The following is a 27915-nucleotide window of genomic DNA, read 5'->3' as shown; positions in this document are numbered from 1 at the left end:
CTCTCTCAATCCCCCCTCTGCTGCTCTCAATTTTCTTCCTTTGCACGGCAACGAATTTATCCACCCAGCGCGCCGTCAAAATTCAAATGACGCGCGACTGCCGTAAACTCATTTCTCCCGTTTTTTTTGCCCGTCGCTTTCCATTTTGCCGACATTTTTAAATAAAAAAGGGTGGGGGGGGGGAGGAAGGGAAAAAGTCTCTTTCCGGAGTAAGAGTGACACACACTCACGCAAGTCAAGCAGATTAATAAGGTATTAGTATTCAAATGCCCATTTGGTAGTCCATTCTTGAAGCGGGAGCGAATGCGTCAAAGAAGAAGAAGAAGAAGAAGTCCGGGATGAAAATCACGGCAGCATTTTTGGGTTCTACTGCGAGGTTTCCCTTCCCCCCTCTTTTCACACTCTTTTACTTTCCCTTATTTCTTTTTATATATCTTTCCTTCTCCATCTATCCGCACATTAGCGTGAGCGTGATAGAACTTTTTTCTCCCCCCCCCCCTTTGTGAGATAGGCGCTCCGGATAAAAGCCTCGCCCTTGCCGTCTTCTTCTTCTCTCTCTCCCTTCCTTTTGTGCGCTGTGTATGTCTTCTAGTTCTTCTTTTTCGGCACAGCCGACTCTCTTCTCTTTTATAGCCTCTCATATCATTATTGTTGTCTGTTATTATTAAGGCTCTTTCTCATCGTTGACTTTTGCAATAACCCGTTTATGCCATTTCCGTTCGCCACCAGAGCCTAACGCTTTTGGGGGGGGGGATTTTTTTCTTCCGTCTCTCCCCTCTAGCTCAAAAGCATATTAGAAATATATCGAGCGGGAATTTTGAAATCGAGATGATATTGGCATGGAGAACGTATACGTAGCCAAGAAGGGAAAAAAATGAGAGAGAAAAGGGCAAAGGCTATTCGATCGTGTTTATAGTATTACATGTAATACTTTTGAGTCGAAAAGATAGAGAGAGAAAAAAAGATTTATCCAGGTAGTAGTAGATGGGGAGAGAAGACATCATTATATCCAATGGGTACGGGTTTGTGTGTTTACAAGCCGGCCCCTCCCCTTATTCCGGTTTCCTTGGCTCACCAAGTCAACTGATATATTTGATGCGCATATATGTTTGACATCTGATGGTTTGATTTGACGGGAACTTGCGTCACCGTGCTCTCCAAAACCACGGAAAATCTTCTTTCTTTCTCTCTCTCTCGACTTTCTGATTGAGATAAAAGAAGAGAAGAATTTTTGCGGATCGTTTGAACCGTATTCATCAATCTACAGTGTGATAATTGTCGTGTTTGTCTTGAAGAGCGGAAGCTTAGTTAAAGGGTATCGACTTTACACAGAAGAAGATGGAACCGAAAGCATATCTGGTCGCTAGGTAGTGTGCTCAAAGCCTGAATAAAGCAGCTAGAGCAGCAGCAACCTGGGAATAAGCGAAGGTCCAATATGATCCCGATGGTCGTCATGGAAGCAATCGTTTATGCACTGGATTACACACAGTGACGTTTCTTATCCTATATATCTTCTTTATTTCCTACATCTTGTTTGTTTTTCCGCTCTATACTACCTTCTCTCGTTTTTACCTTTACGCCCGCCCTTATGGATACAGTCGACTATCCGCAGTCGCCGGCTGGGCTTGTTTCTGAACACGGGCACACATTTGCCGAACGCGCAAGCTGCTCGACTATTCCCTCGGTCCGCGTTGCGACGACTAAATAAACGAGCGAAATAAACAGCGCCAGCCCACTCTTGCTGCTCGTCGTAGTCCCTTATACATATGCGGATGAAACCAATTTTATCATTTTCCTTTTTTTTTTCCTTTTTTTTAAAGGGAACAGGAGGAGATAGAGCCTCATATTCTCTTAGTGACGAGGAGAAAAGAGGGACTGCCTCCTCCTCCTCCCCCGGGAGCAGCCGGTCGTGAGCGAGGGAAGAGCGCGAGGTAAAGAGAAAAACGATAGAGGCAAATAAGAAAGAGAGCGCACAGGCAGGGCTTCTTTTGATTGCTCTGACCGTTTGTCCCGCGAGTAGTTGGGGGTTAGTATCTTTTGGAAGCTCGACAGTCTTGGATCACTTGAATCTCTCTCTCACACGTTGGGATTTTCAACTCGGCTGCAGTGTCAAATGATGATGCAGTTTGATTTCACCGCTGCTGAAGGTAGTAACATTGCACGCATTCTGATGTATTCTGTCGTCGTTTGGCACTTTTTGTAAAAAAATCGGGGTGGGGGGGGGGGCAAATTTTAAATGCAGAATTTGGAGAGAAGGATCGTCATGAAAGCTCATTATAATTCCCTTTTCATCTGTGCCATCATCTCTTGAGTATGCAGTCAGCAGGAGTCGGGACAAAGGCAGTAGCAGCAGCACGTCAGTGTGTAAAAGGGTTTTAGTGAGAATTAAGGGGGGGGAGCTTTCCACGGCCGCATACATCGTCGCAGAATATTTTAGCATCTGCTACCTCTCACAGAGACTCGACTGTGTAGTTTCCACGTTTAATAGTTGCCTAGTCTGAGTGGATCTGGGATATGCGCGCAGAATTCCGACTTGATCATTAGATTATGTTCACATGAAGAGGGCGGGGTGGGGTGGGGGGGGGGATTTTCGGTGAAAAGCAACTCGACTTTGTCGCGAAATTGAGTCAATCATGAATCATGTCACAGTCAAAGTTGATAATCCAATCATCCAAATTTTTGTCTTGGTCGACTCTTTTTTTTTTTTTTAAATTTTTTGCGCTGTTCGTTCTTATTTCAATCGTGTCTTATCATCGTTCCGTGACCTTGCTCTTATTTATAAACCTACGTGATATTGGTTGATGATCATTCTTCAGTCGATTGCTGTTCTTCTATTGATTGGATATCCCGACTGCGGGTGGGTCTCGCTTTCTGCATCATTCAGTGTTTGATTGATTTCATCCGACCTCATGTCGCCGTGATTCTGTCGTGAGTGGCGAGGAGGGAGGAAAATCGAATCCGGATGAATACATAGGGGAGATCAAGAAGAAGAAGAAAAAAAGGCAGGAATCTCAGAGTGTGTGTGTGTGTGTGTAGAGAGCAGCAGCACGAATGACATTTACCACTGCAATCTATCTGGTATACAACTCCGATACAACTCCCCTTTTTTTCTTCTTCTCCTTTTTTTAGTGACGGGATCCATCTACGCATTTGCAAGGATCTCTCGATAAAGTCGAACACTCCCCTTTTTTCTTCCATTTTTTTTCTTTTTATCTTTTCTTTTATCTCTCGACACGAACGCCCTCCTGGCACTGCTCTGTAGGGCTTTCGTACATATGTAGGCACGACTATCATCACTCGAAGAGAGCGAGAATTGGTGCGGGAGTCTGTGTACGAATCGCGGTGTAGCAGCAGCAGTAGTAGTAGTGCGGCTGCCACTAGTGGTGAGCCGAGATCAAGCCACGTCACAAACCTTCTCTTGCAGTGTCCGTGTGAACTCCGCCGTGTTCACTTGTATTGGAAGCTGTGTCAAAACGGCGACACACTAAGTTGATGCTGGCCAGTCGTGTGCCAGCGCTCCAATGCAGCACATATCCTACTAGTCCCCGGGAATTTATTAATATCGTAGTTTGCCCAGTTTCTGTCGTTTATTTTATTTTGTTCTTTTTCGTTCTTTTATTTCTTCCTCGGAGAATTGTTTTGGGGATAACACCGGCAACCCGTTGTTGACTGATTGATGAACATTGGCCGTGAGCTGAATTTGGTGCCACGTCAACCATGGCCAGGGTCTTTCGAAAGTGCAAGAGCGCCACCTTTCAAATTGGTAGCGATACCTACACCATTGGTAAGAAAAAGTCAACCAAATGTTGTCTGTCTCTTTCTCTGTGTAGGCTAAGTAGTTTGTGTGTCTCTTTTTGCTTCCAATTTTCATTACCGCCCCCAAGGCATTGATCCTCGGCCCCTGTCCTTTGCGTGACGCACGGATCAGCTTCAGACCAGTTGACCGCTACACGATATTATACGAGTCTGATTGAAAGAGATAGAGAGACAGTCGGGGCTTATTAGAGACGAGTGAGGTTGGATGTGCAATTGCTTTGCACACCCGCGTTTTATTTATTGATTCCTTGCTTGCCCTTTGCCGATGATTTATTTACTCCGCAGTTTCCTTTTAGATTTTTTTCTTCTTTCTTGTTTTCTTTCCCCTGGCGTTGGGAGATTTTTTTTTTGTTTTGTTTGCGATGCGATTCAACATCCTGTGGTATGGCGGTGACGCGGATGTCGTATCCTCGCAACGCTAGGTAGCAACCACATCGAGGTTTTTGATCAGAAATTTTTTTGTTTTCTTTGCAATTCCAACCTGGGAGGTCCGTTACCAAGGTATTTGTTTCCCTCTGTTTTTCTTCGGGTGACATCAGCAGAATGGAGACCCCCGGAAATCAGTGGGAGAAAAAGAGTCGAGCCCGACCGGAGTAAAAAAAAATCTGAAATAAAAGGTGATGAATCGAAACCTTTTAGTAGTGTGTGTGTGTGTGTGTGTTGCGCCTTTGTTTCTTTTGCGTGTGTGCGCGCCTCCAGTCCTAACACCTAATACTGCGAAACGAGTTGAGTGGAAGGCGAATCTCTTTTGAAACCCATCAGCTTCCCAGCGCATTGATAAGTGAGAGAAAAGAGACTTGTGTCTAACTATCATTGGTTTTTTCGCTCTCTCTTTCAATAACTTGGTTGGGCTCCTGTTGCTTGGCAACGTGATTGAAGTTACGCGTGCCTGCGTGTGTGCGCACCATATCGCCGTTGCGGTCTCTTCTTCTTCTTCTTCTGTTTCGCTATTCTTCTTCTCTTTTCTTATTTCTGGGACGGGGAAAAAAACATCCATCCCCACCCACCCACAGTCAGTCACTGCACCGTCGAGTAATCTACTGTACTTGTAACTTCTGACGAAAAGAGGCCCTTGCGATGCCAATCGCAATTCCGCCGAGACACTGGATCTCTTTCCTTTAGTACTTTGATGACATATGACACATTGATTTCCAATAAAAAATAGTGTGCGGCGGTATGTGGGCGTCGCCTACTATTATATATAGTATATACCTTTACGTCGCTCTTAGAAAGAGCTGTGCCGGGGTACTCAACTACTTTAGTGTGTGTGTGTGGCACTCTCTTCTTTCACTTTGAGCCCTGCCCAAAGTCGTAAGGAATCGACAGATGGAGACACCTGTACGAATCCCTTTTTTTATTTTATTCTGCGTCCTCCAACCTACTTAACCGGCCATTTCTTTTTAGCTTTTTTTATTTTTCTCTTTAATCGGGTCGATTGCTCCCGCTATCCCAGGCGGGGTTCTCTACCAATGCCCGTTTCTTTTGTTTATATGCGCACATAGTAATAACATAGGGTCGATCCCTAGCAGCCCAAGAGCTAAGACTAGAGTAGGTCTATATTGAATCTTTCAGATTGTTATCTTTCTCTTCGGCTACTGTTTGTTGCCTTTGGAATGTTTCCCGGAAGGGACTACTTTTTTTAAATTTCATTAAAGAAATATCCTTCCGTCTTACTTTTTTTTTCTTGCGTGATGATGAATTAATTTCGTAATGCGTTTGGGAGAAGAGGGGGAAAAAATAAAGCGCTTGAGAGTAACGATTTTGTGATTTTCATTTTGAAAATTGCATTACTTTTGGTATTATTACTTCATACTATAAAACCGTAGTGTATGAATTACACGATCATGGATTTTATGAGTATTCATGCGTGCCGAGACAGAGAAGAAATTAATTCAATTAAGCTGTTGCTTGGAATACATAGTGAACGTTCCGATTCCTAGATGGCGTTGCTCACAGTCCCTAGGAAACTAGAAATTGCGCGATTTTTTTGTTCTTCCGATTTCTGGCTTCTTCTCAATTTACGTATTTATATGTACTCTTTCATATTTGATGCCGTATATATTTATGGCTCCCGTCGAGTCACGCACAATGGGATTTTCTCGCTTTCTTTTCTCACTGGTCGTTTCATTGTTTTCTTGTCCGTTGAAATTTTTGTTTTTCGCCCGTACAATTTCCCGTCTGGGAGGAGGGGGGAATGTCAATAATCCCTTTTTACGTTCAACATTGATAAAGATGTCAAAGATGACGAAAAATGTTGGGTCATCATAGGTACACAACAAAGCCGAGAGAGTCGGTAAGCCCACCCCCCGGTGTCTCTGTCGCCGCTCTCCTTTTGTCATTGATGAGCTTTTCATTCCATCCGGCCCAATCCCTTTTTGTTTTGTCTTTTTCTCCTTTTTCATTCCGTCTTTATATCCATCGTCGTAATAATCAATGAAAGCTGATTACGTTCATCAGTTTGATACATGTCCCTTTTCTCTCTCGTGATTTTCTTCTTTTCTCCCGATTTCGGTTCACTGGTCACGGTACACAAAAGGGGGTGGGGAGGGAGGCCAAACGCAACGTTACGCTTCGGTCACGCAAGAAAAAGCGCAAATGAAAATAACAGACGCAATGGATGAGCCCTTTAGTCGGATTAGATTGATTTGTGTTTTTTTTTCCCTTGTCCTCCATTCTTTTTCTGTTATCACAGTAGATGCTCGTTACTCTGCAACAATAACATTTCCAACACAGAAATCTTGTGACTCCCAACTCTCCAGCAACTTCCAACTTTGAATTCCTGGAACTCGACTCTAAGTGCCTGGGTGTTGGATCCCGCGTGTCACGGGACTGCACTCGAGACATTTGGCTGTTTTTTTTTTTTTTTTGTTTTTAGTTTTTTTTTTCTTCTTCTAACTGGTGGATGAAAATAGGAATTAAGGAGCAGCTCCTCGATTCTTGTGTTTTTTGTGTGTGTGTGTTGGTGTTGCTGGATTGGCTACAATGCGGAAATGGGCCCGCCGGCGCCGTTGTCCTGTTCCAAAATTTCCAACTGGAAAGGCTCGTAGACGAGCGTGAATAAAATGATGGAAAATTAACGTCCAATTTATCACGTCCCTGAAATTTGCGAGGCCGTTAACTTTTTTATTTTGTTGGCGCACGCGACGTTATAACTGTGTAGAGATCCATCCTCTCGGACTATTGGCGATTACTTTTTTAAACGAATTATTGTAGGTAGTTGAAGAAAACTATGGAACTATTACCGCTCCGCTCGGTTGATTCCGCGCTGGATGCGAGCGGAAGTTTGACGCTGCCTCCGGCCAGGAAATCGTTGCCCATCTTTGCTCTATTTCCTTTTTATTTGGCGTCTGCTGCTGCTGCTGTTGGTTGCGCTTTCTTTTTTTTCTTTTTTCCTACTCCTGATTTTGTCTAGTGGTATATAGCAGTGCATTACCGTGTCGAGAGGGCAGAGCCTATTGTTCGGTTTGCGTGTAACTAAAAGAGGGCAACGAAAATCGATTGCGATGATGACATTTCGATTTTTCCACGACATGGCCGATAGTGTTACAGCGTCGACGAGAGTCTGTCAATAGTAGGGGGGAAGATAGAAATCAGCACTGCTTGAAAATTGGTCGACTAGACACAAGTGGCAACCGTTCACGAGTGTCGTAGGTAAACACAAGAGGCTACAAATGCGTTCTATCTTCTCGCAGTGTTTTTCCCCCCCTTTTTCAAACAAAATCGATGGAGGATGAATGATGCAGGCGAGAAACTGCACGGTAGAGTAGAGAGAAAAGTGTACAACAAAGATGGCTGCTTCTGTGTGAGAGAGAGAAGTCGATCTGCGTATAGATCGTTTCTAGTGGAGCGAAGTGCTAAATCACTTATTTACATACATAGCCGTTACGCGCATCAACTGGCTATATAGTTGCCGGGCTTTTAGCGCTCAACTGTCATCATTTGATGTCCTCTACAGCCGGCCTACAATTTCATCCGGATGCATCAGCATGTCATCCGCTTCTTCTTTTTTTATTCGATCTATCATCTGTAGATTTCTTCTTCTTCTTCTTTTTTTATTTCCTTATTCGCTTCCATGGAAATCGCTTTTCAAACTTCAAAAAAGTTTTTCCGCCCTTTTTTTAAATAAGTTGATTTTCAATTCTTTCCTTCCGGTTGCGCGCTGGATTTGACGCCGGTGTGATGGAGCGTTTTTCTTTTTCTTTTTCCATCATCATTTCAAATGCTGATCTTGACAGAGCCAAAAAAAAGAAAGAAAAAAATGTATTTTTTGGTAAATGAATCCGGCATCGATTGCATTTTGCATACATGGCAGTTGCACTCTGGATTTCAATTGCATTTCGCCTAGAAGTTGTTTGAACTTGAACCAGATTCCGAAACTTATTGCTTTTCCCCTTCTTTTGTGTAATAATCCGGAAGAATTTACGACGCGAATTGGACAGGAAATAAAAAAAAAAAAGGAAAAAAGGGGATGACAATTGTACCATGAAAAGAAGAAGCCGATAAGAAGTTTATATAGGGGGTTGTGAGTTACATGGGGGCAAACTAATGAGATAATGGATCATTGCCTTTCGGTTTCCAGTAGTACACCTTGTATCTATGAGTCTATCCATCTTGGACAGACACGAAACTTGTAGTTCGTTATACACCAATCAGGAGTCTCTCTCTCTGGAAAGAGAGGGGAAGGGGAGCAGTTGACGTAACGGTTGGGGGCTGGAGGATGATGTCAAAATGATTAATCATTGCCTTGCCTCGAGGACCCGTAATCGGACGACAGTCGCCTTCCCGTTTTGATTTCTAATTACTGGACTACGACAGTAATTGTCGATCGATATCAGTCGGTCATACATGTTGTCTCGCGATCGCCAGTCACCTCCCACCACCAAATCTCTTAGTGCCTTATTGTATTCAACCTGGGCAGTGATCAGCTTTTGGGTTGGGATCCCAGCGGATTTTTGTTTCCCCCCCTCCGTGACATTAGCAGAGATTTCGCCTAATATGTGACAGGAAGAGTAAAAATAGCTCGTAATCATCAATACGTACAATGTGCCACCATATATTCATCGATTTATTGGCAGACTACGCACACACGTTGAGTGTCTCTCTGTGTGTTCCTATTTTTGGCTCCGTGATGTTGGGCGTGGCGTGTGGTAAAAGAAGAGAGAAAAAGGAGAGAGACACAACCACACGTACATGCAAGTAGTCTTGATTCTTTTCTATCCCTCCCATGTCCTTCGAGATGCGGGCTGCAGGTGAGGACGCCAATGGAGAGAGAGCGGGACCACCCTCTTTATCCCCTCCCGTTGGGTTCTCCCCCTTCTTTTTTTTTTCTTGTCCCTTTTTTTTTTGAAACTTGCACGTTGATGTTCCGTGTATCGGCGCAACGGGCGACCGACTCAAGAGTCAGAATCAGAGTAGCAGTGCCTGCCAGCGCATGTGTCGCCGGCCAACTCGAAAAAACTCAGTCGAGCCACGGCAGCTCAGCCAGTCGGTGGTTTGGGTTTCCTCCACTTGGGACGACGAAGGCGGCGACAAACATTGCCATGTGTCGTTTGAAATTCCCGCTCAGTCCTTAATGACTTTGAATATAGTCGAGTTCCCCAATATTTGTCGTTTTGAAATTTTCGTCGTTGCGCCGCTCCTGACCGTTACGTACGTCAATTAAGAGGAGAGACGTTGGTGGTGGTGCCTCCAAGTGGTTTTTCTTCCAAGGAACGACGGGCTCTCCTTTTTTCTTTTTTTCCCGCTCCACTCCATGTCGTAATAAGGTCTGCCTGTGCGGTGTGTGTGTGTGCGTGGGGCCATGACGGCCTTTGTCGTGAAAGAAACGTTGCGTAAGTGCCCCAGCGATCCTGCACGACTATCGACGACGGCTCCGTCGACGACGTCGCCCAAATCCCCGCTGTCGCCTTTGGCCAAATCTGTAGCGTCCACTTCGAAATCTTCATCATCCACGTCTGCCCTTCACCTGGCGCCTTTCTCCAAGTGCGTCCTCACTCTTGATGGCTACAATTACGTCATCAGTAAGTCAACAGAAAGAGACAACTGGTACAGCAGCACAGCAGCAGAAGCAGCGAGGGGGCCACTTAATGAAAACCCACCCATTTTCTGGGTGGCAGCCGGCCGCGGGAGTCGGTCATGACATTATGGGGCCCTGTAGATGACTCGTTTCATATCGATCTCGTTTCATTATTCAAATCCATTCTTGCCGCTTTTTCTTTTCTTTTACAAGAGGAAGAAGAAGTTTCTTCCTCGATACCTTTGAATGCCGCCACTGCACGATCCTTTGAACTCTTTTGTGTTTGTTTAACCCATCGTCTAAAAAAAAAACTCTTGGAGCCGAAAACATGTATCACACACACACACAAGGACTGTGCACCAGTGTATGTGTGTGTTGCTCTTCTCCTTTTTTTTTCATTATTAAAGTGAGTCTCATTACTCAAAGTGAGTCTCTCTCTTTCTCGACTCGCTTTTGTGTGCGTCTTTTCCGTGCGGAAGACAAACACGGACGGACGGAACTGGATGCGTTTTCCAACCTCTTTTTATTCCACGGTCAGGAAAACATAGAAAGTCGCTGGCCGATGTAGACCGTGACGTCATCACAACGGAACTTGTCGTCGTTTTTCTTTTAAGGCGATGTATTTAAAAGAAAAGGGAACGCGGAATCCTCGGCGGACTCCATTAAAATCACATCAAACGATCCATGACATAAGATGCACCAAATCCGCCATGTCTTTCTTCTCCCCCCTCGTGGCTGGAAAACATGGATCTTACTTAAGACTAGGCTTTAGGTGGTAGGGACCGGGGGAAAAAGATTTGACCGTGTGTGCTGGGACAGGTTCGTCAGCGACGATGGGGGGAAAAAAAGGACTAAAACAAACGCTAATAATGACGAACGCCAACGGCAAAGCCCCCAAAAAACATAAGCCCCCAGAAGAAGACAAATCTCATAAAATAAAAACTTAAATATCCGCCATCTTTTCCGGTGAAAAAGGTCAGATGATGTGCCATTTGTTGGATGCGTTTCCTCTCGCTGAAATTTTTCGTGTTTTATTGCTAATAACATCAGAGATGATGATGGAAGCGCGTTCCTGTTGGAAAATAAATTTAGAACATGAAAACTGCGCAAGTGTTGACATCGATGCGGGAATGGCGGGAATGTACAGACTAAAATAAAAATAATGAAAAAAAAAACACGAAATGGGAGTTGAGTAAAAAAAGCCCGTGACTAACGTCTTTCAATTTGTATGTTAGCCCAGTCTTTTTTTTTTTTAATTTTTCCGTTGCTATTTATTTTGAAATGTTCCCGCCATAAAAAATTGTCAATCAATCGAGTAGGGAGGAAACTGAGGTGCCGTGCGGGCGCAATGAATCGACAATGAACGCAATTGATCGCGGATCGATCAGTTCACCTCGCTGGCAAACAAACATTTTCTTTTGTCTAGTACTAATAGCCGGTGCTGCTGTGGTCAGCTTTTAAACGATCCAACGGTTCCCCCTTCCCCCTCCTTTCACTATCAAAACTCCCGTACCTGTACGGTTACACCGTTTACTCGGAATGCCAAATCATAATATCAATAAGAAATCTCTATAAAGCCCTTAAAGAAACCTGAGACGTCGTAACTATGGAGCTCGTCGAGATCCGACGAGTTCCTCCTGGTCGACATTCACCAGTTCCGGCCTTTGTGTGCGCCACTTCCGGCGCATAGTACAGTAACTGCTCCCACTGTACTATGTGTATGCTTCCAACCCCGCCCGCCCGTCCGCCCTGTACTTTTGCGCGCGCTGGATATCTTCTTCTTATTCTTCTTTATGTAGCTCGTACGTGGGACAGACTCTGCGAGAGCAACATCTCTTACTCCCCGCTCTCAATTTCTTAGTAGTTTGAATAAGAGATCAGGTTAAAGTGCTGTCGAAACTGGCTGCTGCTGTGTAGCACACATCTAGTGCTTTCCTCGATCTATATAGGGTATCCGCGACATTCTTTTATATTTGCTTTCCTTTTCTTTTCTTTTCCTGCTCCCCTGAATCTTTGAAAACCGTTAAGTTGTTGTTGTTGTTGTCTGTTGTTGTTGTTGTTGCAGTTGTGGTGGGAGGGAGTATATAAGATATCGTGACTGGAGAGAAAAAGACGACAAAAGTCGTCGTCGTTTTTTGTTTGCTTGTACGGTGGGGGATGTCTCGATGATGTGGGGTGGTAGACCCATGTCCTGGTATACCGAATCGAGATCGAAAGGTCGTGACTTGTGATTCTGCTGAGGTCGGGATTCGTCTCAATCCCCAACACAATCGCAAATGTCGAAACGAAACGTCTGGGTCACTGAACCTCTCCAAAGTCTTCTCATTTGACACGTCCGTCACGTTCTAGATCTACTCTCCCTGTGTCTATAGACACCGTGCAGCCATTTCGTGCAATATCAGCTCAGCTGGCCGTGCTCAGCATCTCTTCCCAGATAGCCCCGCCGACTCCGGGCCTCTGGGCTCCGCTCCTAATATACGCCCAAGAAAATTGAGTTAGCACCTGTCCCCTCCCGCAGAACTTTTTATTTTTCTTTCCAGTCTCCCAATTTTATTACACGTCTAAGCAGAATAATTGATGTCATTTGTAGCGCACGAACGGGGGGCGGGGGTCCGAGGAGATGATGAGGGACACGAACGAGTTTATTATCTCTGATGGACGTAGTGAGCAGACGACATTCCGCCGGCGTGATGACGTTGTTTCTCTCTCTCCCCCCTTTGCAAATCACAGGGTCCGCCGTGATACACGTTGTATTTCTACCTGGAGAGATGGAAGACGCGTCCTGATTAGTAGATGATGACGTCCGTTTGAGTTTTTTTCTTTTTCTTGATCCGGATGACGCCGTTGAGAGTTGAGACGATGTGTTATTATTAGGTATAGCCACTCAGTCACGAGCTCTAGCGTGTTTAATGTCATACTGTTCTAATGTCAACGAACCGATTGACTGAAGAGATCTTACGAAATATGTTATTCTTTCTTCTCAGCTCTTCCTTCCGCTTTCGCTGGATGCCGACAAAAGGTCAAACGGTCAAACGGTCCCAGTCGATTGATCAGAACAAATCAGCAATCACGGCATCAATCGAGGAATTCAATTTTTCTGTCTAAATCTCCAGCTCAACTATACATCCCCCCCCCGTTACTTTTAATTAAGGTAGGCTGCGCAGTCACGCAGCGTCTTGTGTGTGTGTGTCAACTATGCGAGTTGACTGCCTCCCCCATCTCCATTTAGTCATGAGAACTCCATTTCCATGGTTGCAGTTCAATCTGATTAGACGGTAGGCAGAGATTGACGTGTCCCGCAGTGCATTAAAGAGTAGTAACGATTCCACACTGCTCCGGCAGCTGCTGCATCAATACTCCGGGCGAATTTTCTGTATAGCAGCGACAGCAGCAGCAGTGATTGACTCAAAATGAATTGTCCTGTCAGAGACAGGGAGGGGAAGCGCCTAGTCTTGATTCGTGATTTGTTCGTTTGCATAAGCGATTAAAGTTTCGATTAAAGACGATTGGGAAGACACGGGTCTTTTTGATTGGATTGTGCGATTGGACTGACTAGACAGAAACCCCCCTCTCCTCCCATTCGAGCGGTAGTCAATTCGGGAGTTGCCATGGTAACTTGATGGCTCGACTGGACGGTGCCAAAACGACGCCGTGTCGTGTTTCCATCATCGACAAATCATCGTACGTCCATTATTAAATTTATATAGCTGCTCTTTTTGAAATTGGACGGACTTGGGACCATGGGCAATATATCATATTGAAAACGGCCGTCACGAGTTGCTTTGCTGTTGTGACTTGGAGAAGAGTTTGTCGAAACGCAATCATCGTCATTGTAGCACTCGATTGTAAATTAGCCGAGACAGCGGGTGGGTTTGTTTGTTATCATGTCGTGTGCTCTCAACGACCTACCCCCTCCTGTTTTGCCATCACTGTTTGATCATCACCCGACTAATTTTAAATGCGTGTCGGAGCCAGCATCCAATTAATCTCCTATTGGATAACAGAAGGTTGGCTGCTGTCGTTTGTTTGCAACGGCAGAAGAAAAAAAAATTCATTTTCCCGTTGTATTTTTTTTTCTCTTTCACCCGCTTGAAAGTTCTTTCGCACTTTGGTAGTTTCCGGTGGTTTTATTTCGTTTTGTTTCTTCTTATTCCCCCCTCCCCCCACTGCCAAACATCTGGGTAAGACGAGGTTATAAAGCTAAAGAAATGTTGCCTTGACAACCGCACGGACAGCCGCGGAGAAAAAAGAAAAGAGACTTTGAGATAACGCGCTACCTAAATGCCAAGATTTTTATTTTATTTTATTTTATTTTATTTCATTTTATTTTTTGCCGTTCGTTTCCATGTTCCCGCGTTACCGTGACATGACAACCCGCCCCGCTGGAAATGATATCTCGTCCAAAACAGGTTCCACCTTTCTTCACAGTTGCATCTCGACATTTACCGTAGACGTTTGGTTTGCTTCAACACTAGTCTTCGCGTTCGTTTAGGAAATTTAATTTTAACTTGGGAAATTTGTTTCTCCTTTTTTGGGTGCTGGACCCTACTGAAAAGTTTTTTTTTTTTTTTTTTTTTTTTTTTACAATAGAAAAGTCTGGAGGTATTCAAACATTGACTTCCTTCCTTTTGCCCCTCCATTTGGCTTCCGCCATCATTTCCCTCTCGGTGTAATTCCGGTTCACTGGCAGTTTGAATCTATGCCAATAATTATTTGCTTAGAACCGCACTGTTCTTTTATTTAAAACAACTTTTTGTGAACTTTTCTCTCCGACAAAAAAAGAAAAAAAAAAAAAGTTGACCGAATTCCAGGAAAAAATTAAATTAGCAGCGGATCAATCGCGGATGTGTGTGTCTGTAACAGTGCGACGCTAATAAACCGAGCTCTCCGCCCAGGGATATTCTTCTCCTTTTATTCGGAACGTGCCGCTGAATCGTGTCCGATTTCGGGGTGGTAGGAGGAGGAGGCGGACCTGGGTGGGATTCCCACAAAGGAGGGAAAAGAAATATCTAAAGAAACAAAATCCTGCCCAGAATTTGTTACGGAGACGCACGCGACACTGTGGAGAGGGAGATTGAGAGCCCAAGATCCTGCGCGGACGTATACACACTGTCGTTCGCCGATTCCAACTGGGCGTTGTTGTATGTAGTACGACTCTCTCTTTCCTCTTGGAGAAGTTTCACAAAAGATGGGATTTGTGTGTAAGGATTTTATTTTTTTGTTTGTTTCTCCTCTTTATTCCTTTTTTCATATGAAAACGGGTTGGCTCCTCCCCCCTCGCTTTCAGCGCGTCTAAGCCCTTTGCAATTTCACTGGACTGTGCTGCTGCTGCTGCCGGTCCGCCGACGGAATTATAAGCCTATACATATATAAAGGCCTGCGCTCTGTACCATTTCCATTTCTATTCAGACTCTCGTTTTGATTGTTGTTTCTCTGTCTCTCTCTCTCTTGTTTTCCTTCATTCCGGATCGTTTCGCTTCGCGTCCTTACTTGCTCCTGACGTTCAGTGGCCAGCGGCCCGAAAGGCTCATCCAAGGACGACAGCACATTCGATTACACTCCGACGGCCAATGGCGAATACACAGGTGAAAACTCATCAGTTTGATTATTTGGATTTCAATTGTGTTTTGACGTTGATGCCATTTTTGGGTGCAGGATCGGAGACTCTGACCATTATGAGGCGCTCGAGCAGCAAGAGAAAGAGTCAGCGGGCCGGCGCTGGGACTCCGTCCGTGACTGAACTGGATGACTCTGCCCTGGAACGACATGTGGGAATCGTCGAAGATGAAACGCCCATGGAAATTGCGTCAGCGACTGTGCCATCATCGGAAATCTGCGAGAATGCCTCTCTCAGGTAAACCTCGAATGGATTGCCACGCCCTAGCGACGGGCGTCGTCGTCGTTGGGTGGGAATCAAAAGTTCCCGACGCGGGACATTTGAAATCTGTCCTAATCTACCGCAGCTCAACTATATGCACGTTATAGTGGTAAACGCTGTTGTGCGTGTGAGATGCTGAATTGAAAATAAGTTCGTACGTCACGCATAATCCATCCATCCACGCAGCTCTGCGGCAGCATCTCGAAACGCGACAAAATTTGAATGATCCGCCATGTACTAGAGGGAATTTTGTCTTCTTTTCTTTTTTTTTTCTTTCTGGGGTCGAAACGACGCATTGGCAAGCAGCCGAGCGTTCCTGTAAAATGCTTTCGATGTACTGTGAATGTGTGTGTGTGTGTCTATATACGTACTGCTACTGTAGAGTGAGAGGCACAAGCAGAGGAGTCGTGAATCCTTGAGGGAGGAACGGAGAAGGATCAATGATGTGACAGCCTAAGGGATGGCGGGCGGGAAGATGGAACGAGAGTTTCACCGCCGCCAGCACGTGAAAAGACCCGTCAACTTTAGACTACACACACACACACACACACATACAGTGTATCAGAAAATCCTGCTTCGAGGAGAAGGAGAGAGAGAGCAGCCGGATGATGGAATCCGATGATACTTTTTCCTTTTTTCTTCTCCCGTATTTTATAGACTAGTGGCACAATCTCCTCCTATTTTACTTTTTTTTTCTTTTCAGCCTTTTTACTTATACAGTGTATTCTTCTTCTTTTATTCTTTGCTTCAGACTGAAATGCCTACTAAGGCTCCTGGACAAGGGCGAAGTTCGACCCGAAGTGATGCAGAAGAATCTGAAATTGGCCATTCAAGTGCTCGACGCCGTGTACATCGACGAGGCCGGGAGGTGAGTGTGTTGTGCTGCTCCCAATTCCCTTTTACCCTATATAGTTTGCGCTCCTAACCGGTCGCCGCAGGCTGAAAACGTCAGCCAGCAGAACAAATAGTTCTGTATACCCTGGATACGTATAACTATACTCTCTCTCTCTCATCTTTTTTTAAAAACTTAACTCCCATCAACTATCATATGTATGTGGCATAGACACAATCGTTTGTGTGTACATCTGTCTGTGTATCTGCCGCTCTTAATTGATGTTGAAAATCGTGCCTCTGGCGCTCATCTAAAGGCCTTTTGCACCCCGTTAACCCCGTAAAACTCTCTCTCACACACACACAAGGATCGATTGAACTCCCCCCCCCCCCCATGAAGTCCGTGCCGGTTTTGATGTGTATGTAGAGAGCCTCAAGTTTCTTTTAAAACGGATCTCATCCGCAAAGAGGAGGGAATAACGGGTGGGTGGAGGTGGGGGGTTTGGGTGAGTAGCGGAAATAATCACACACAAAGTAGTTATCTTTTGCTTAGATCTAAATTTACTCATACCATTACTCCTAACAGCCCAATCAACTGTTTTTGTGAGTATCTAACTACACACACCCACACACACAATCCTGGATAACTAAATAATAATCAAAAAAAAAAAAAGAGGTTCGTGGATGAGCAACTTCTTTTTTTTTTTTTTTTTTTTCGGGCGGTCGTTACACGCGACTGCTGGGGATAAAACGGAGAATGAAGGAGAAAATAATAAGAGACACGAGGATGCTGCTGCTACTACTGCCTGCCGTCAATTGGGGCCGGGGGGGTTATGTATTCTGTAATAACACATCGTCTACTGCCGTGCAGACTATACAAGTTCGTTATCGTAATCGCACGAACAAGGCGAAAAGGGTTGGTGGGAACGAGGGAGGCCAAAAAATAAAAATCGATTACCCAGTGAGTGTGTGTGTGTGTGTAAAACCAGCAGCCATAAAAGACTACACACGCCTTTCTGTAGAGACCAAAGTGAATTTCTTTGTGGTTATGTTATGACATCTATCCGAGATGGAAACATTTTTTTGTTTTGTTTTTGGTTATCATGATTACCTGCAAATGTCAAAAAGGGATGATAAAGCTCTCTGGCAATTAGAAATTGACCGTTGGTTTCCGGTGGCTTGTTATTATTATTAAGTGACAGTGCGGTCCCCAATGAGAATAGGATAAAAGGGGAGCCCTGGAATTAATGAACAAATTTAAGCCCCTGGACACTTACCGTGTTGTCTTTTTTTAGAAAAGAATAAAAAAGAGAATAAAAAGAGAATGAGGGCCGAAACCGAGCAGATATAAGTCTGACACGAAGCTGCGCAATTGGACCATCAAGTTGGGTGAAAAGACGCCCTTTGGCTGTGCCACGCACGGCGTACGTATACCAGTAATACTAGCAGCTGCCAATCCTATTTTTCTTCCTTTCTATTTTCTCTTTCCTCCGTTGACTTTGACAAACAGCTCACTCGGTTCGGCCATCAATCGAATCAATTACGATGTCAAATGATCCGCGTAGCCCTTCATCCGCCTCCATCTACTATATAGTAAGGAATAGTCAAAAAGAGAAAAAGGGACACAAGAGCTCTATATACTGCTAGCCTTTGAATTATTCATTTATTGTGTGTGTGTGTGTGTGTGTGTGTGCGCCTTGTCTCGTTCGGTGTCATGGTTGTGTGTGTGTGTGTGCGCGCGCGCGTCGTGTCCGGTTTTTTTAACCACTTTGTACATATATTTCTCACTTATTATCATTATTATCGGATATCTTATTCTTCTTTCATTTCTCTTTTTGAAAATTTTTTTTTTCCCGCCCACCCTCGAAACACCAACGCCCGTGATGCCTTGGCTGATGTCTCTCGTCTTCATGATCTTTTTGTCCTCTCGTCCAATTTCTTTTGTATTTTTATTTTTTCTTCTATTTTTATTTCTCTTCTACACTTTGGGGATTTACTGTGTTGTCGTTGGCAACTTTTTTTTTCCTCCTACTTTCTTTCCAACGAAATTTCCCGTTCCTGACCCCAATCCCGCGGAACCCCTTCAGTCCCGAATGCGACGACGATGTCGACGAAGAGGAGGCATTGTGGCCCGATACAAATGACACAACTTCTTCGCCAGCACCACCACCACCACCACCATCCACTCCCAACTTGTTATTACCTCATCTGACAAAACCCTGCCGTTCACGGGCCTCTCCGTTTCGAGTCAGCTCCCGACCGGCCTCCAATTCTTTTTCCACTTGTTCCTCTTCTTCCTCTTCCTCTTCTACTTCTTCTACTCCTCCTTCCTCTGCTACTGTCCGTGTTACAACAACTACCACTGCTACTACTACTACTACTTCAAAGGCATCTTCACTCCATGTTCGTCGCCCTGCACTTTTAAAAAAAAGGTGACATCTTTTCTATCTCTTTTGACATTTATTTATTTTTTATTTTCGTCTCATCATTTATTCGTCGTCGTGTGTGGTTCTTTTTTTCTCCTTGCGAATTTTTATTATCCGTCTTGGTCTCTTTCGCGTTTGTTTGCGAATCCATATTTTTCTGTGTGATTTTCCACAAGTGTTGTTTAACCACCGAAAAATACCAGCGCCATCCGAAACGAGTCGCTGCCTCTCTGTGTCGTCTGCTGTAGGCCTACACACACACTCTAATATTTCTTATATTTATTTTTTTATTTTTGAATCTTTTATTGCACGCGTGTGAGTCTTGCGTTTCTCGTCTTTCATTTCGCTCACGTCCCATCTCAAACGGCTGGAGCCTGGCGTGAAAACCGTCCCGAAAATCTTGATAATAAAAAAAAAATAGGAAATGTGGATAGCTCCATCCACGTCATCCCATATTCTCTTATGGAGCCATCATCTCGCCAGTGTATAGCCACTTTTAATGGGCGCCCTCCTCCGCCTAGTAGTCGTCGCCCTAGCTATTACTTTCCGCCGCCGCCGCCGCCGCCCTCCGCTTTATCTAACACTTAATTCCTCTGGTGCCGGAGGTGATGTGTACTATCTCTTCTATCATCGGTGAGCGTGTGTATAACTCGTCCGCACTTCCGTCTGCGATCCAGAGAGCTGCTGCTGATGCTGCTACTACTACTGCTACACACTATCTTAACTATATACAGTCTAGTTCTTTTGATCTGTCAGGGATTGTGTAACAACAAGAGCTAGGGAGAGAGAGACAGCGCCAGTAAATGGGTGAAATATCAAAGGCAAAAGAATAGAAGAGAGTCACGATAGCGTTACGAGTCCTACTAACTCTTATAATGGCCAAGAAAAGAAAAGAAAAAGGAGTAGCACAATGAAAGACGCCACACCGCCCAGCAGCGGAAATATTAGACTGAAGAACTTACTATGTCGAGATAAAAACGAATCAAAAGAAAATATTATAGCTATAGACGAAGGGGGGAAAAAAAAGAAGAATTTTCTAGTGAAACAAGATTTTTCCCTTTTTATTAGATTATTTTTGGCAAGGCGAGGAATAAAAAAAAGAGTTGGCGCCTGACTGGCTCGAAACCAATTCGCACGCTACAGCAATCTGGATGCTGTTTAGAGGGGGTTTCCGCTATTTTTGATTGCCTTCTCCTATTCTCCTCGGCACTGCCATCACTGCTGGAATATCACGTGAAAATGAAAGGCAAACCCCAAAACAACAAGGACGTGCCGAGTACAGAGAAAAAAAGAGAGAAAGAGTGTGTGTGTGTGTGTGTGTATAGTATCGATTATTGATTTGAGCTCTGAGCTGCAGGAAAAAGAAAGAAAAGAACAAGAACCGTAACGATGCCGATTGAATGACGTATACGTATATATTTCCCTCTCTACGGCCCGATATCAGCTCTAGCGCACTGTCTTTGTGGTTTGCTAGGCAGCTGCCCAGCCGCGTGCAGTCGCGACCGCTTCAACTGAGGGACTCTTATATGTGTACACTGGACGGCATCGACAATAACCGGGCGGTCCCCTGGAATGAAAAAAGAAGAAGAAGAATTTCTTTTGTGTAGTTAAAGAAAAAGTCCGCCAGTCCCATCGTATTGAAGTGGCACTGGGATAGCTATATCTGCGGTGTGGTTCCTTTCATCAGATTTGCCAGAATCAATGAAACGACGGAAAGTCTAAATCGGACCGTAGTGAAGTAACTTTCGGCCTGATTATGTTTCCAGACGAGAGAGAGAGAGAGATGGAATTGAAAATTTGAGGCATAAGCGAAACCCAGAAGATGAATAGATAGTATCTCGAAAAGCTATTCATTGGGAACTAGAGAAAGATGAGAGAGAGAGAGAGAGAGCCTTTAGAAATCCTCAACTTCAATAGAAGAAACCTATTTACAGTTTTGGCCTGCCCGTCTACTTGGAAAGAAGAAGAAGTGTGTCTAGTCCCCCCCTCCAGTTGCAAGCCCGGGTGTGTATATACACTCCAATTCATCTTGTTTGCTCAGGACTTTTAGCTTTGCCTTCATTTCTGTACATATACAGAGCAGACGAGACGAGAGAGAGACTGCTCTACCTACTACTACACCATTGCTACTGCTGCTGCTGCTTTTTCGCCGAGTCAATAACAAGAGGGAGAGAGAAACGGATGTGACTTCCACGAATGAGAAAGAAAAGTTTTCGAATCGCCATATTCTCTCTCTCGTCTCTTTCGTCTACCCCCCGAGTCCAAATCTTTGACTAATTCGTAGCGGTGCGGAAACGCACACACTCGAAGACATCCGGATTGGATTGCCTTCATCAAAGATCACATCCTTATGAAAGTCGACTCTGCGTCATAATAATCATAATGTTGTTCCTCCCTGTCGCTATAAATAACCTGCCCAGTGCATCAATTGCGCACCGGATTATCCCAAAATAGACCAAAAACGAGACAATTAATTCATTACAAAAATTCAACGTTTTGCGAACGGTGAAATGTACAGGGAGAGAAACGCCTGATTTGTATTCATTATTGTGATTTGATTTCTTGACATTTTTTTATTATTATTCTAATCGCCCAAATAAATAACAGGCGGACGCCGGAAGAAGATGACGATTTGTCGGAAGTGCGGGCCGATGCCGTGCCGCCGGAAGTGCGTGCCTGGTTGGCGTCGACTTTTACACGCCAAATCAGCAGTCACCGTAAGCCCGGCGAGGAGAAGCCGAAATTCCGGTCGGTGGCGCAGGCCATACGGGCCGGAATCCTGGTCGAGCGCATTTATCGCCGAATGTCCTCTTCGTCTTTCTTGCAATTCCCCGCAGAAGTGGCTCGCAATCTCAAGGTACGAGACCCGCAGTTATATTTAGAAACCGCAAACAATAGTTTTGCCGGCAGCCAGTTGCTACTGCTGCTGCTGCTGCTGTTGTGCGGTATACGGTACGACGTCGTCGTCGTCGTATTGATTATTACAATCTCTCTCTCTCTCTCTTCTCCGTGAATGTGTATCATCCATCACGTCTCTTATTTTTCCATCCTCCTCTATACGTATTCATCCGTCTCATTCTCAATTGTGTTCCGCCAGTTGATCGACGAGTGGACCTTTGACGTCTTCGCCTTGAGCGACGTCTCGGCAGGTTCTCCGCTGCGCTATCTCGGCATCGATCTCTTGAATCGTTATGGCGTCATCCACAAATTTAAGGTATACCATTCCAACTTAACCATTACACTGTGTATTAGACCACTGCTAGAGCTCTAACGAGAAAAGACTTGCGGCTATATACCTCCCTGGCTCGGATTTACTTGTTGGCCACGTCTGGGAATCCCCGGTGGGGGAAAAAAAAAGACATTTCCTTTATAATTCCCGATCCTAAGTACTCGCTTTCAATGTGCGGGTGCTTGTCTATATAGTATTAGTTTGGGGTGGGAGAAGAGTCCAGGCTGAAAAGACGAGCAGCATAGAATCTCTGCGCCGACTGAAGCCGAGAAACACCTGATGGCCAATCCTCATATCGTGTTATAGTGTCGACGTCATTCTATTTGGCTCTTGAGAGGGCGTGGGTGTGCGTGTAATAGCTTTCCAAGAACTGTAGCACACACATATACATCTCCTGGAATTTCACGGAGAACTAATTAGCCAGCTTGTCACGCTCGCGTTCTCTCCTTTATAGTTGTATACACACCACTTGGAACGTTTTGTTGGCGCTGCTGCCGCTGCCGCCGCTCCTAGCTGCTGCTGGTATTAATATGCTCGCGATTCGTGTTCGCTTAGTTTTGTGTTTCATCGTTAATTAAGCAGCAACTCTGCTCGTCTTAAAAGTTTTCATCAGTCTTTCTTTTTTCTTTTTTTGTTTGGGCTAAATCGCGATGAAATGTCAAGCCAAGTAATCCTGTAATTAGTGAAGCTCAAGTTGAAGCGGATTAGAGCGCCTGTGTCGGTCTAAAGTGAAATTCAAAATCTGAAAGTTGTTGATCTTGTTGTTTTGGGCGTTTAATTTGTTTTGGTTTTGTCCTGGATGGCACATACATGGTACTAATAAATTTTACAAAAATATATATCAAATGAACAAAACAGATCCCGAGCAACACGCTGGAGTCGTTTCTCAACCAAACGGAGGCCGGCTACTGCAAACATCGCAATCTCTACCACAACAATACGCACGCGGCTGACGTGACCCAGACGCTTCACTACGTCCTTTATCAAACTGGATTGATGGTATGACCGCTGTTTTTATATGATCCTCTTATATGGCTAGTGGAAGGGGACCCCCCATATTTTACGAAGGAAGGGAAAAAAATGGACGTAGGAAAGTCTCATTTCGATGATAAATGTCAACGATATTTTCTTGGCGTCGTCCCTGGCAGAACTGGCTGACCGATTTGGAGATCTTTGCCGCCATCATTGCAGCCATCATTCACGATTTTGAGCACACGGGAACGACCAATAGCTTCCACGTCATGTCTGGCTCCGAGACGGCCCTGCTCTACAACGATCGGTCCGTCCAGGAGAACCACCACATCAGCGCAGCGTTCAGGTAGAACAAAATTTCGCTTCATTCAAATTCTTGGAAGGAAAAAATAATAAAATAACAAAATCGCAACAACAATTTTTTTTTTGGCCAAAATGTCTCTCTCGCACAGATTGATGAGGGAGGAAGACTGCAACATTCTAGTCAATTTATCGCGCGAAGAGTTCCGGGAATTCCGATCGCTCGTCATTGACATGGTCTTGGCTACGGACATGTCTTGCCACTTCCAACAGATTAAAGCGGCCAAGGGCTTGCTCACCGTTCCCGAACTCAGGCATGATACGCTTTTGTATATTTGATGTTGGAATAGTTAACTAGATACGGATCTACGTCAATCGTTGGCCCAAGCTCGCTCTCTGCGTTGGCTCCGGCGGAAGCGTACTCCCTATAGGACTTGGCTGCTGCTCCAAGTTGCTCCGTACAAAATGCATTGTGTGTGTGTGTGTAATGCACATTCACAATGCATTGGCGCAAAGACTCGGGGGGCCATCTAGCCTAGGGTGTCGATGAGCACTTACGTACTTTCTCACCCCTACAGCGAGCTCAACAATTAACTTGTCCATTATCATTCAATGAAGTTTCTTTTTTTATTCTTCTTCTTTCAATTTGCAATGCTGATGGCCATCTTTTGATTATCTGATGCAGTGTGGATAAGTCGAAAATCCTGTCGCTAGTGCTGCACTGCTGCGACGTGGCCCATCCGAGCAAACCTTGGCTCTTGCACCGGCACTGGACGGACTTGCTCCTGGAAGAATTCTTCCAACAGGGCGACAATGAAAAGGAGCTCGGATTGCCCTACAGCCCGCTCTGTGATAGAAACAATACTTTAGTTGCTGAGTCGCAAATCGGTACGTGTTGGTTGAGATTGCTTTCAAATTGATTTCATTGATTTAATTTGGACTGTATTTGTGGACGCGCAGGTTTTATAGAGTTCATTGTAGAGCCAACTATGGCAGTCATGGGTGACTTATTGGATAAAATCCTGATACCTTTGCGCCCGCAATCTGCTCCTGTGCGGAACGATCATCGCGATTCGATCTCTGAAGAGAAATGCGATGCGGGTTGGATTCATTTATTCGTCTCGGATCAAACAAATGGTTAAAATTTCATTGAATTCTTCCTAGGCGGCGAGGTGGTAACAGTGCCAACCACGCCGGAAAAAGCCAAAAAAGAAGGAAGCCATTCCAAAATATCCGGTGAGAAAATCACTCGGCCTTGGGATATTTATCTGGAGGAGAACAAAGGCAAATGGAAAGAGCTGAGCATCAAAGGTGACACGAATTTGTCCAATTTGCATTTCTCTTAACAATTAAAAATACGTTCAATCAATTAATTTTTATTTATTTCTTTCTTTTGACATTTCAAGATCAACAAAGAAGACAGGAGGAAGCCAAATTGAAACCTGAAGACTGAAGCAAAGTGTCAGGGCACTAGTCAAAGAAAGTTCAAATTCGAATAATTACAAAACCAAATAACGTTCCCCTTTTTCCTTGGAAGGAAGAAACAAAACAAAACAAAAAAACAAAAACCAAAAAAAAAAAAAAATCAATACCTCGACACACCAGAAATTAATTAATAGTACGTACACCATCTAACATGTTTTCTAGGCCCTGGATGACTTATTCGCGTTTTTCATTAACCGTCCGTATTACCAAACGTCTGCTTTTTTATTCGAGGAAAAAAGAAAGACATTACGCTTATCGATGTTTGTAGGTGACACACATTATTGTCTCGTGTTCCCCTACCATCAAAAGAGAGAGAGAGTCAAACGTTTTCTTTCACGTCACCCTATACTCTTTGACTGAATAGAGAGGAAGATGATGGGAAACAAAAACGCGTGCAATCATTCGTGAAGGGATCACGCCATTTACTTACATTAAAAAAAATAAAACACAAAAAAGAAAATCCTTTTCGTCTGTTTATTTGTAATTTTTCGATTCAATTCATTTCCGGCGAACGATGTGTCATCTTTGATCTTTCCTATTTCCTTTTCATTATTCTTTTCGTTTTATAATTGATACTTTCCCTTTTTCGTCTCATCAAAGATTGTCGGTCAATCATGTCACGTCAATACATCAAATATACATTGAACATTGGGGTGCACCTTAAAATTTGGTCTTGAATTTCATTTGACCTATTCGTATTTGACGTTTTATATATTCTCTTTATTTGTCTCCCATTCGATATCCTGGTTGTGTTCGGACTTTTGGTAAGAAGGCCAATTGATTCCCTTAATTAGCTATGGTAAATTCCGTGCAGTGTGTACTGTGTAGCGCACTTTCGAATACCTGGTTTTTGTTTGGATTAGTTCTTCGGCTATTTTTAGTAGAAGTCTTCAAAGTACGGAAACACAAATACAGAGTAATCGATTTTTTGTAGAAATACATATTTGTAATACCGGTAACCTTTCGTGTCTTTAACAATTTATTGAAATAAGTAAAAGGAAAAATTGTTCGGAAAGGTATCCGACTTGGGTTCACGCTCGTACTTCATTGCGCTGCATACCGGGACTTATTTTGTATTCACCACCTTGGGTTATTACCGAGTGAACGGTTGACGATCCTTATTAGATAGAAACAGGTTTTTTTATTTCACGCGCCAACATGGGATCGGTAAAACAAAAGTTATAACTAGTGCCGGTAGGTGTCTCTGATTCCCGCCGTCCCGCGTTTTTTTAGCAGCCGGCATTCCATTTTTCCACAAGACTAGTGCTGTACTGGTTTCAATCAATTCAAGTGCAACTTTGAACTTTCACACGTCTTTTTACTTAAACTTGGGCTTGATTAATTCTTGTCGTCGAACTAGTAAGCACAATAATATTCTTGAAATTCTCTTGATTGGATATCACAATTTTGTGAAAATGCCAAAGGGTTATGCAAGGGCAGGAAATGTGTCAATAAACATCAGCCCCTTACCCCCTCCCACTCTGAAAAACGTCATACTAACGACATTTTTTCAATTATTTAGGTTCTTTGAGGATCCGAAAATGTTTGGTTCTACGGGATTTGGAGGAAACAGTTTTATGGGGAGCAATGTAGTTACAGCCCCAACCAACCATAACCCAATGAAAGATTTTGAAATAATGTCTCCTCCAGACGATTCTGTTTCGTGCTTAGCTTTCAGTCCAGCTTCAATTCCTCAAAATTTTTTGATTGCTGGTAGCTGGGATAACCATGTCAGATGCTGGGAAATTGATCAGACTGGCAAGTCCATACCAAAATCTCAGGAAACCATGCAGGGGCCAGTTCTTGATGTTGCTTGGAGTGATGCAAGTTTACCTTCAAATCGTTTTCATTTCCACTTGTAATTGAAACATTTTCTGTAGGATGGAAGTAGAGTGTTTATGGCTGGATGTGATAAACAGGCGAAATGCTGGGACTTGGGTTCTAATCAATCTATTCAGGTAATTCAAGTATTTGTTAATTACTTTCCGAGATTTGTGTAATGTAAGTTTGAATTTTTCAGGTTGCCGCTCATGAAGCTTCTATTAAAACTTGCCACTGGATCAAATCACACAATTATTCGTGTCTCATGACTGGATCCTGGGATAAAACACTCAAATTTTGGGATTTACGTCAACAGTCTCCTATCCTAACCATCAATTTGCCTGAACGCTGCTACTGTGCTGATGTCGAATACCCAGTCGCTGTTGTGTCAACCGCTTCTCGGAACTTGATTGTTTATCAACTTGAGAATACTCCAAGTGAAGCTAAAAGGATTGAATCCCCATTGAAATATCAGCATCGCTGTGTCTCCATCTTCAAGGATAAAAAGGGAATGCCTACTGGATTTGCTCTTGGCAGCATTGAGGGAAGAGTTGCTATTCAGTACATCAACCCTCAAAACCCAAAGGTACATCACTGATTTATGATCACTTAATATTTATATTTGATGTTTATTTCTGTTGAATAGGACAACTTCACCTTCAAGTGCCACCGATCAAATGGAACCAATCAACAATACCAAGATATCTATGCTGTCAATGATATAAAGTTTCATCCAGTACATGGTACATTGGCCACTGCTGGTTCTGATGGAAGGTTCTCCTTTTGGGACAAGGATTCTCGAACCAAGTTGAAGACTTCCGAACAGTTGGAGCAATCAATCACCGCTTGCTGTTTCAATCGTGACGGCCAAATATTTGCTTATGCTGTTAGCTATGATTGGTCGAAAGGGCATGAATTCAATAATCCTCAGAAAAAGAACTACATCTTCTTACATTCTTGTTATGACGAAATGAAACCTCGCCAAAAGTCATGATTTAATTGTTTTATGTCTCTTCCAGCTTTCCTTGTTTTGTATTTTACTTGAATACATAAAAATTCAACAATTAATAAAAATTGTCGAACAAATCGTCAATGGCTCGTCTTAGTCAAAGGATTCATTTAGATTTTGTTTTTTATCACA

The 27915-nt window shown here is 43.9% G+C and overlaps 2 protein-coding genes across 9 annotated transcripts in view; both read left to right on the top strand.

Moving 5' to 3' along the window:
* The window catches only part of LOC124194437 (calcium/calmodulin-dependent 3',5'-cyclic nucleotide phosphodiesterase 1-like), a 30512-nt gene extending 4913 nt beyond the window's left edge, over positions 1-25599 (top strand). Inside the window, exons 1-14 of one of the 8 annotated variants that reach the window (XM_046588628.1) lie at positions 2055-2147; positions 15340-15417; positions 15488-15686; positions 16462-16578; positions 18629-18973; positions 21575-21824; positions 22065-22181; positions 23055-23195; positions 23345-23514; positions 23621-23782; positions 24154-24356; positions 24429-24569; positions 24633-24779; positions 24875-25599. In XM_046588628.1, the coding sequence (XP_046444584.1) occupies positions 2114-2147; positions 15340-15417; positions 15488-15686; positions 16462-16578; positions 18629-18973; positions 21575-21824; positions 22065-22181; positions 23055-23195; positions 23345-23514; positions 23621-23782; positions 24154-24356; positions 24429-24569; positions 24633-24779; positions 24875-24921 (2151 nt within the window). In that variant the 5' untranslated portion in view covers positions 2055-2113 and the 3' untranslated portion in view covers positions 24922-25599. Of the gene's footprint in view, positions 1-2034; positions 2148-3376; positions 3785-9223; positions 9837-15339; positions 15418-15487; positions 15687-16461; positions 16579-18628; positions 18974-21574; positions 21825-22064; positions 22182-23054; positions 23196-23344; positions 23515-23620; positions 23783-24153; positions 24357-24428; positions 24570-24632; positions 24780-24874 lie in introns of those variants that run through there. The other 7 variants (XM_046588627.1, XM_046588626.1, XM_046588624.1 and 4 more) reach the window with 7 other exon arrangements.
* Positions 25600-26157: 558 nt separating this feature from the next.
* Positions 26158-27842, top strand: LOC124194440 (protein Rae1-like). Its single transcript, XM_046588633.1, has 5 exons — positions 26158-26312; positions 26476-26776; positions 26834-26911; positions 26974-27360; positions 27421-27842. The coding sequence occupies exons 2-5, from the start codon at positions 26495-26497 to the stop codon at positions 27766-27768; spliced, it is 1095 nt and encodes a 364-aa protein (XP_046444589.1). The 5' UTR covers positions 26158-26312; positions 26476-26494; the 3' UTR covers positions 27769-27842.
* Positions 27843-27915: the final 73 nt, after the last annotated feature.

Source organism: Daphnia pulex, chromosome 5, assembly GCF_021134715.1.
Source record: "Daphnia pulex isolate KAP4 chromosome 5, ASM2113471v1".
In the NCBI taxonomy this organism is placed as follows: Eukaryota; Metazoa; Arthropoda; class Branchiopoda; order Diplostraca; family Daphniidae; genus Daphnia; species Daphnia pulex.
This window is presented reverse-complemented; position numbering and strand designations above follow the sequence as displayed.